Source organism: Carlito syrichta, unplaced genomic scaffold (assembly GCF_000164805.1).
Source record: "Carlito syrichta isolate Samal-C Ts95f unplaced genomic scaffold, Tarsius_syrichta-2.0.1 Scaffold303625, whole genome shotgun sequence".
In the NCBI taxonomy this organism is placed as follows: domain Eukaryota; kingdom Metazoa; phylum Chordata; class Mammalia; order Primates; family Tarsiidae; genus Carlito; species Carlito syrichta.
The window spans coordinates 831165-841289 of record NW_007247721.1 but is presented as its reverse complement, the minus strand read 5'-3'; the positions used below and the strand labels follow the sequence as shown (position 1 = coordinate 841289).

General features: G+C 51.8%; 1 protein-coding gene across 2 annotated transcripts; it reads left to right on the top strand.

Annotated features, from left to right (window-relative positions):
• The first annotated feature begins 283 nt into the window (after positions 1-283).
• NAGK (N-acetylglucosamine kinase) lies at positions 284-9806 on the top strand. Of its 2 annotated transcripts, XM_008058770.1 has the most exons (10): positions 284-434; positions 2253-2337; positions 2479-2577; positions 3404-3545; positions 4385-4495; positions 5059-5171; positions 7104-7191; positions 8123-8220; positions 8720-8798; positions 9479-9806. In XM_008058770.1, exons 1-10 carry the CDS (start codon positions 406-408, stop codon positions 9667-9669), a joined length of 1035 nt encoding a protein of 344 aa, XP_008056961.1. In that variant the 5' UTR covers positions 284-405; the 3' UTR covers positions 9670-9806. The 2 variants fall into 2 exon arrangements, with proteins under 2 accessions (XP_008056961.1, XP_008056962.1); XM_008058771.1 differs by lacking the exon at positions 2253-2337 and having other exon boundaries at positions 377-434.
• Positions 9807-10125: the final 319 nt, after the last annotated feature.

Here is a 10125-nt window from a genome sequence, read left to right as displayed (position 1 = left end):
CGCCGCGCGGGGCTGCCAGCAACTTCCGGGTGCTGAGGGACGGGAAGGGCAATGACGTGTCTAGAGGGTAGGACCGCCACCTGAACACCGCTTCCTGGTTCCCCTGCTTGGGACGCAATGTCCATCTCTGGAAGCAGAGTCTAAGAGAAGGGAGGGGTCGGCCTGGGGTCGTCAGGGGCCGCTGCGGACGGCACCCGCCCAACCCGCAGAAGACGGGCGGCCGAGGATAGGGCGGGCAGCTGTCGCGTCTTCGCCCGGCGCCACGCCCCGCGCACGCGCATTGGGCGTCAGCTGGACTGCGCTGGCGGGCACGTGACGCGGGGCGGAGCCGAGCCGGCCAGGGAGTGGGAAGCGACCGCGGGGAGGGAAGCAAACGGCGGGACCAGCGGCGGCAGTAGCAGCAGCATGGCCGCGCTCTACGGGGGTGTAGAGGGGTGAGTGCGGTCGGCGGAGGGAGCCTGGGAAGGGCGGCCTGGGCCCGTGGGCGGGGCGGAAGCCGTGGCCAGGCCTGCAGACTGGTGTCCTCGCGCCTCAGAAGGTCTGACCACTGGGCTTTCGAGCTGCGAGGCCTTGCCCCGGCGAAGTGTGTGCACCCGCAGGGGACCCTTGCGCGCGCGGCCGTATGCCTTGCCGGGACTCTGCATGCGCCACGGCCACACCCGGGGGTTTCTTTGTGTTTCGTAGCGGAACCACACCCCTTTCTCCCAGGAACGACCCACTCCCCTCTTCCACTAGAGCAGCTGCTCCTTTCCCTTATTCCTGACGCCGGAGGGAGTTTTGCAGAACAGGTGTCAGGTGTGAAGTTGTTGGACTGGGGGATAGCATGGAGAGTGGGAGTGGGGCAGAAGCGGGCAAAGATCTTTGCCGGAGCGTGTCTGGGAGATAGAGCAGCTGCTAACCAGAGTGCTAGCTTGCACCTGATGCCTGAAGCCTCTTCATTCCTGCTGGCTCTCCGTGCTCCTCACACTAGATCGAGTCCTCTGTTCTTGCATTTTTCCCTGCGCAGAAGCTCTACTACTGAACTTTTTGTAATCGCTCTACCTCTGCGTATGACTGTGTGTAAGACATTTGCCTTCCTTGGGCCTCAGTTACCATATGTGCAAAGTGAGGCCGGGGATTATGAGCAAGGTCGCCAAGTCCCTGCCAGTGACAGCATTCTGGGAATATGGGCGTGTCAAATCAGAGCATAATACAGGATGGCTGTCCTTGTACTTTCGAATCTGAGATTGGATTCACTTCTCTGGCTGCCATGTATCATTGCTGACTCACGGACCCCAAAGTCTTTTCACATGAAATGTTAAAGACTAATGATCTTCCTCATCCCGTATCTGTGGCGTCCCCCCCACAACTAAGTATAGGAGTTTGCTTTCGTCCTTGTTCCAGTCTTTAAGATATAACCCACTGTCTTTCGGTTTATCAAGACATTCTTGTTGGATGTTGAATCTGCGTCCTCACGCATTAACTACGCTTTCAAATTTCATATCATCTTTGAGTTTGATCAGAAGGTGTTTAGTATCTTTGCCATTTCTAAAAGCACTGATTAATAAATAAGCATCCATCCCACTGCCACAGATATCCCTCTAAAGTGCCATCTCCCCCAGTAATCAGCATTTGAGTGTTTAGTTGCTTAACTATGTACAAACTCTCCCTACCATCTGGTCAGCATTTCTCACAGGGTGTCTTAAGACCTTGGCAGCGGGATCTGGGTCTTGAAAGGCAGTCTTTGGATGTTGTGAGCGATGCAGAGGGATGTTCCATTCTCTTTAGCCGTGTTTACGGTGCATTGCCTGTGCCAGGCCCTGGGCTAGTTCTGAGGATGAGTAAATGATCTGGAACTTGACCCCATGGAGCTCATGGTCTAGTGACAGGCAGATACAAAACAACTGAACACCCTCTTAATATAGTGGAGCCTTTAATAACTTTGGGAGCACAGTGAAGGCCTAACTAATGGATCTTTTACTAATTTGTGGGGGTTAGTCCCACATCAGAGGAGGTTTCAAGGACTGGGTGCTATATAAATAGGGTCTTGCAGGGTAAGGAGGACATCCCCGAGAGAAGATGAGTGAGAACATGTTTCAGTTAAAGAGCACAGCAAACTCTAAACCACAGAGGTGGACTTGGGAATGGTGATTGGGTTTGCTGAAGTTGTTTCTTCCAGCACACTGGGCTCTGCCTGCAACAAGAACAGCAGAAGATTAGCTTTATCGGCAGTTTTTTCTGAGCCAGACTAAGTGCCCTCTTGTGTTCTATAGGGGAGGCACACAGTCCAAGGTCCTTTTACTCTCAGAGGATGGGCAGATCCTGGCAGAAGCAGAAGGACTGAGCACAAACCACTGGGTAAAAGCCACACTGAGGGGCCTGAGGGCTTGGTTCTGATTTTATTCTCTGTAACTCCTGTTGAGGTGGTTGCTGGGGCTTACAGAGTAGCAAAACAGGTCCTGCAAGCCTCTAACTCCTCCTTCCCTTGGTTGGGGCCAGCTGATCGGGACAGACAAGTGTGTGGAGAGAATCAACGAGATGGTGAACAGGGCCAAACGGAAAGCAGGGGTGGATCCTCTGGTACCTCTGCGAAGCCTGGTGAGTCTGCGATAGAGTCTGGGAGTTTAGCCGTCAGCAACACTGAGGTAGCAAGTTTGGACCAAATGAGATTGACGACTCCTAGAGGAAGACCTCTAGGACTAGTCGACCCTAGTGTCTAAACTCTCATGATTGCACCTGCTTTTATGGCTTCAGTTGACACCTGTAAGCCACAAGTGTGTTTGAAGAGGTCAGGGCTCTGGAGAGCCCCGAGACTTTGGTTTGAATCCCAGCTTTGCCACGCAGCATCTGTGTGGCCCTAAATAGGTTCCATACCTTCTCTCAGCCTCAGTTTCCTCGTTTGCAAAGTGTGGATAGTAGTAGCTACCTCAGATATGTTGGGAAGGTAAAATGACACGACATATCCTAAAGTAGTTGATACAGAACCTGACCCATAAGCGCTTATTAAGTGTTGTTATTCCCAGTGTAGATCTTTCTCCTGAGTTACTATCACTCTGACTTTTCTCTGGACATACAAGTGAAATGTTCTGCAGGAATAGCCAAACCCTATGTATTCCAAGCAAGGCTTACCTCTCCATCTCCCCTCCTTGCTCCTCTGCCCGATCTTTCAGTTAGGAGCACTGCTGTCCTCCCAAGCTCCAAACCTGGCATTGTGGAATCCCCTCTTTCCTCTGTCCATCCCCATCCTGGATGTTCCTGCAGCCACAGTCGTCTGAGGGGTCATGGCGGGGGGAGGGGGTAGGACTGGGACTGGATGAGCAGGGTGTGGCCAGATGTCGGGCGTAGGAGTCAGGTGTTGGGCGGGAGTTGAGACAAGAGCTGGGTCTGGGGCTCTGTGTGCTGGCTCACCTCCCGCGTGGCCTAGGGCCTATCCCTGAGCGGTGGGGAGCAGGAGGATGCGGTGAGGATCCTGGTGGAGGAGCTGAGGGACCGATTTCCCTACCTGAGCGAAAGCTACTTAATCACCACCGACGCGGCCGGCTCCATCGCCACAGCTACGCCGGATGGTGAGGAGGTGGAGGGAGGGGTGAGAGTGAGAACTGGTTTTCTTGGGAAAGTCCCTTGGATGTAGCTGGCAAAACTTGTCTTGCAGACATCTGGAAGGAGCCCCTGTCGTACTCCCCCCACCTTTTATTAGCGTAAGTCCCTGCCAGAGAGCAAGGACTGGGCAGAAGGAGGGAGGGCAGAAAAGGTATATTGCTGGGAAGCAAGGAGTGGAGTCGCATGCAGGATGCCACTGCAGAGGAGGGAGCCCCGGGGGCAGTGAGGTGATGAAGGCAGGCTTGGGAAGCTGTGAGTCCTGAGGAGGAAGTGGGGGGAGCTCTGTCGGAGTGTAAAGCATGTTGAGGTCCCTGGATTGGTGTTTGAATCCCAGTTCCTATTTTGCCAGCTGTACTGTCTTGGAGACATTACAGAACTCTCTGAGTTTCAATTCCCTCATCTATAAAATGGGGTAATTGTATTTATAGGGTGGGTTAGGGTACTGGGTATCACTGTGAGAACAGGGTCTAGCACACTCCCTGGCACACAGCAAGTGCTCAGTAAAGCAGGTGGAGGCACTTAAGACTGCTGGGCAAGCAGCCACATTCCCTCAGGAGATGAAGCCTGTGCTCCTCCTTGTCCCCCAGAGAAGCACTCCATACCGCTCCAGTTATACAACTGGAGTTTCTCTGAGACCCAGGCCTTTGCCCTCAGGCAGGAGGCTAGCTGGGTAGTTTTCTCCTCTCTGGGATTAGGTGGTGACCCCTTTGCCCGGGCCTGGTTTCTGTCCTGTCTTTCTGCAGGCAGAAGCTGTTGCTCTGTGCAAGGCCTTGGCCACACTGAGCCTCCCGTGCCCTTTCGCCAGGTGGGATCGTGCTCATCGCTGGGACGGGCTCCAACTGCAGGCTCATCAACCCTGATGGCTCTGAGAGTGGCTGTGGCGGCTGGGGCCATATGATGGGAGATGAGGGTTCAGGTGAGCTCTCGCTAACGGGGCCTGGCTCGGTCCTGGACCTTGTCTCTTCCTTCAGCTCTCCACCCTCCTCTCGCACCCTTGGCCTGCTGACACCTTGGGGCTCTCTGGGGGCAGCTCCTGAACTTGACCATTTCAAGTGCAGGGTAATTATCGTAGCGCTGCGGATGTTGGACTGCTAGCCCTGCTCTTCAGCATGACTCACACCCAGGATTCAGATCCATTCCTCAGTGCAGCAGCCTGCCTGTGTTGACTTCAGAGTCCTTAGGGGGCAGTAGAAACTACGAGGGTTATGGCCATAGATGCCAGGAGATGCCGTACCAGTTTACTAGTGTCTTGTTTTGGGCTAGGAACTAGTGTGACTCAGCCTCACCTATTCTGTCTCCCCCACCTGCTGTCCCTCATCTTGGTCAGGCAGATATGGTTTGAAGAGAGACCCCACCAGGCTGGGAATCGGGAAACTTAATTTGCTAAAAAAAATAAGTGAACCACTAACCCCGTCTGGATCTGAGTTTCCTTGAAACCCCACGAGCTCAGGGAGATCGCTCGTCTGTTGTTCTCTACAGCCTACTGGATCGCACACCAAGCTGTGAAGATTGTGTTTGACTCCATCGACAACCTGGAGGCGGCTCCTCATGATATCGGCCACGTCAAACAGGCCATGTTTAACTACTTCCAGGTATTTCTCTGCCCTCGTAACATGCACACCTTGGATGGGGCAGTGAGTGATGCTGAGTAGGAGTGGGTTTAAGGGAGGGCCTGGATGGGCCCAAGGGAAATCAGAGTGAGTTGTGGGTCAGAGCTACAGGGGGGGGAAGTCGCGGGTGAGGACAGCATTCAGAGTGACGGCGGCACATTCCAGGAGGGTGTCAGTCCTGAGGATGGGGTGGTTTGGGGACAACTGATTAGCTGGACTTCATTCTTGGGCAACTGGAACCTACTGGGAGCTGAAAGCAGATGGCATTGTAGGCTAAATGAAAAATGCCAGGGTGAAGTCCGGGTGGAGACAGCGGGGAGAGTCTGAATGCATGCAGTGGGTGGTGAGCTGCTTCCGGCCCGTGTGGTCGGACGTGCCCTTGAAGAGGTGGGCAGGAGCCAGGCTCAGTGGCTCAGCCTGTAATCCCGCGCCTTTGGGAGGCTGAGGTGAGTGGATTGCCTGAGCCCGCGGGTTCGAGACCCACCTGGGCAGGTGAGACCTCATCTCTACAATAAATCAAAAAAATCAACCGGGCGTGGTAGCGCGCGCCTGTAATTCTGGCTACTCAGAAGGCTGAGGCAGAAGGATCGCTGGAGCCCAGCAGGTCGAGGCTGCGGTGGCCGGGAGCGGCCGCTGCACTCCAGTCTGGGCGACAGAGTAAGACTCCAACTCAAAAAAAATAAAAAATAAAAAAAAAAAGAGGTGGGCAGGGAGAGCTCTGGAAGAGGGGCTGCCTTCTGCCCAGGTACTGGAGACCAACTCCTCCTTTACTGTTTTGTGTTCATTTGTAGTAGGTAGGAGACAGCTGCCTTTAGTGAAATCAGAGTAAAAGGTGGGAGAGGAGGTGGAAGGTAGAGGACAAGGACAAGGAAGATACATTATGTGATTAATTTTCTGTGTGAGTGCCAGCTAGTCTCTTTGTCTAGCCACTTTGGTGGACTGGGGCTAAGGCCAAGAAGGGAGACTGAGTTGCTGGAAAGTAGTACCTGTATTCTCAGGACTAAGGGATTGGTAATTAAAGAGGAACTCTGGTCCCTCTTTAATGAGGAATAGAAAGGCACCATGAAGAAAAGCCATTCCTATAGCAGTTGCTGTGGGAAGTAGACTTAAGCTCTCCTGACTCAGCCAACTGGTCGGTCTCAACTCCACTGATACGACTACTGTTCCCTCTTGTATACATTAGTCAGTCTTATAAAGTTATTACAAGTGGGATAGTGTATAAAATGCTTAGTACATTGCTTAGGTGCTCCAGGCTTACTTCCCCCCCTTTCCATCTACTAAAATGTATTCTGGGGAACCACTGGTCCTTCAGAACATTAGAGGTGTTAAGGATGTGTAACCTTGTTGGGGTAGAAGATGGACCTTCTGTGATCAAATAAGTTTGGGAGAAACAAATTGATTTCTTGGTTGCAGTGCTTCTCAGAGCCTTTAATTTGCTAATATGCACTGTGACTCTCCAAGAGAGAGTTTCAGTATGCAATTATTCCTTAGATTCCCTTGACCAAAGAAATCTTTTCAAGAGTACCTTAGCCTAGCTGCTCAGGAGGCTAAGGCAGGAGGATTGCTTCAGAGGCCAGCCTGTGCAACATAGCAAGACTTTGTCTCTAAAAATTAAAAAAAATTTTTTTAAAGAGTATCTCAAGGAATTGTGGAACACCACACTTTTGGTGAACGCAAATTGGAACTTATTGTTGCCTTCAAACTAATCTGTAAGAAGCAGTGAAGTCCATGTTAGGGGAAACAAAGAACTTGTCTCAAATGAGAAATCTCAAGTCTGGTACTTTCTTGAGCTGAAAAAAATAAAACCCAAAAAACTCTCAGATAGTAGAGACATTAGGAAGGCCAACTTGGTGGGAAGATTGGGGTTTTCTTCGACTTCTGACAGCCATCTGATGCCCTTTCTTTGTCTCTCAGGTGCCAGACCGGCTGGGAATACTCACTCACCTGTATAGGGACTTTGATAAATGCAGGTTTGCTGGGTTTTGCCGGAAAATTGCAGAAGGTACTAGAGGTGGGGCAGAGTTTTTCTTTGGTTTTACTCCTCAAAGGTATCCCAGTTAGGGTTTGGAATGGGTTTCAGAAAGGAATTGAACACCCTTTCCCTCTCTCCAAGTGACCTCGGTTCTCTGCCCCACTGGCCTTGGTGAGGGTGGGCCTTGTGGTGGGGCAGAAGGGCAAATGATTGTGTTGACAGTTGTTCTGTATTATCTGTGCTTCTCTCCTTGACAGCTGCCAGGGCTTGTATAGGCTGTGTATGCCTGTTTCTGAGAAATTTACAAAGCAGTTGTCCTTTGGGCAAATCTGTACCGTTTTTAAAAAAACCAATTATACTCAAAGAACTTAGTGGATTATGGAGAGGTTAGGCATATTTTGTTGGGTGTCTGGAGAAGCTAACATAGGGCTTGTGTGTTTACACGTTGCTCTTTCTCCACTGTGAGGTCTATACTTCCTTAATTTGGACTCCTAGAGCCTCAGGGCATTCTAGGGCTCTGTCTGATCCTGCTGGACTGAGACCCCTCCAGAATAGAGCCAGGAAGGGGCTCACCAACAGCAGACTGCTGGAGGTGGGTAGAGGGTACTGACAGGAGTACCAGCCAGCTGCTCAACCAGGGTCCTGGGTTCCTGGAAATGAGAGACTCGTAGGCACAGATTCACAGTAGCTCTGTAAGCTGGAGTGCAAATCAGGTGCCAGTGTGCTCCTCTAGTGGGGCTGCCCTTCCTACAGGGCCCTTCTCCCAGGGCGAGTACTCAATGTGTGTGTTGGGGGGGGTTAGTGGAGAAGAGACAGCAGTAGAGGCTTCTCACCCACGTGCCATGGTTGAGCATCCATCCTGATTCTGAGTTGTACTAAAACTGCTTCCATGGTTGCTACCTTGCAACAGAGGATAACCTTAGCTATTCACCAGTTCCCTTCTCCATTCTTCTTACCCCAGGTGCTCAGCAGGGAGACCCCCTTTCCCGTTATATATTCAGGAAGGCTGGGGAGATGCTGGGTAGACACGTTGTAGCTGTGTTGCCTGAGATCGATCCGGTGAGTTGAATGGGGAGCCCGCTGGGCCAGGCATGGTCCTTTCCCATTTGGGATGGGCTAATCCCATCAAACCCTATCTGCACTGGATACTATTTTTAATGAACTTAAGGTATGAGAAAAACTCTGCAGAATGTCTGTAACAAAAAAGTTCTTTGGTCATTGGCTCTGTGACTGGCCTGTAATCTGTATTTATATGTAGTTTGTATAGTAAATAGGTTTGATGTGTGTGCACTGGCCCCTTCCAGTCTGTTTCTGTCAGTTTCCCTCCCTTCTCTCTTTCCTTTCTTTCTGTTGTTAACCCTTTGTCCTTCCTCTTCTCTCCCTTGCCTTTCTGAGTCTCTCCTATACTTCCTCCCCCCTTTTTTCCCTTGAGTCTACCTTCTGTTTCTTGGCTTGAGGGAGAGTAATTCTTGAGGGAATAGGGTAGGTTGGTCAGAAACTCCCTTCAACTGGCAGAGACTTGGTTGGTTCTGATACTCACTTTCTGCTCCCCACCCAGGTCCTGTTCCAAGGCGAAATTGGTCTCCCCATCCTGTGTGTGGGCTCTGTGTGGAAGAGCTGGGAACTGCTGAAGGAAGGTGAGTCTGGGTGAGAGGAGGGAGGAACAAAGGCAGAGGATGGAGCTGGGAAGGAGATGGCCCTGGAAAGCTACTTGTCCTGGGGAGCACTTGGGCCCTGAGGCCTGGACAGGTCACTGATGCCTCAGGCTGAGGCTCTCAACCTCACTCTGCTATTAAGCCCTTTTAAAACATCCTATCCAGCTTCCTTGATCTCTTGAAAAGATGTTGCATGTCAATTGATTTATTGAATAATAGTCACTTTTAAATGGTTCATTAAAGACACATCTAACTTAAAATCAGAGCATGTGATAACCTGAGGTGGCAGCCCTAGTCAGCATAATCCTAGCCAGAAGGCAAGAATCATGGCTTCTGAGCATGGCAGCCGTGTCTCAGGCAGTTGGATGGTTCCCATTAGACATTCTGAAGTATCTCTGGGATGCCCGTTGCTACCATGGAGTTCCCAGCCTCGGGGGCTCTGGAGCTGAGGAGGGTAAGCTCCTTGGGTTGCTGGCACCACAGCTGCTCCTGGGTCCACAAGCTCCGGTGTGCCCTGTGTGCCTGAGCCTTGGCACGTAGGCCCCTCCAGAGCCTCCACAGGAGTGCCTCAGGGCCTGGGCAACTCTGCCTCCTCTTCCTTCCTGGTCTGTGCGTGGGTTGCTGGTGTCCTCTCATCTCTGTCCTTGCATTCTCCCCTCCAGGTTTTCTCTTGGCGATGACTCAGGGCAGAGAGATCCAGGCTCAGAACTTCTTCTCCAGCTTCACCCTGATGAAGCTCAGGCACTCCTCCGCTCTGGGCGGGGCGAGCCTAGGGGCCAGGCACATCGGGCACCTGCTCCCCATGGACTACAACGTCAATGCCATTGCCTTCTACTCCTACACCTTCTCCTAGGGGGCTGGCCCAGCTCTACCCACTCTAAGCCCAGTGGACAATGGGTCTGGAAGGAAGGAGACTTTTTTCTTCCTTTTTCCTTTTTAAAAACAAAAACACATATAGAAGAAAATAAATGCACTTTACCCACTCCCCAATTGGACTGTGTTATCAAACACACTCGCTGTGACATCCTCAGGGTACCTGCCAGCAGACATCCTAGAGAGCTCAGGAATGGTTTAAAGCCCCACCCCAGGTGCTTGACCTGGGGTGCATCCACTCACCATCCACTTGAACAGATAATGTATCTGTGTGCTGCCCCCTCCCTTGTTACCATCCATACTGGCTGTGTGGCTGCCAGTTAACCTATGACGTCAGTTTTCTCCTGTCAGCGTAGGCAGTGATCCTAGCTCAGCCGCAGTCAAAACTCAGCGCTCTTCTCGCAAAACATCACACCTAGTAACCTTGGGCACATCA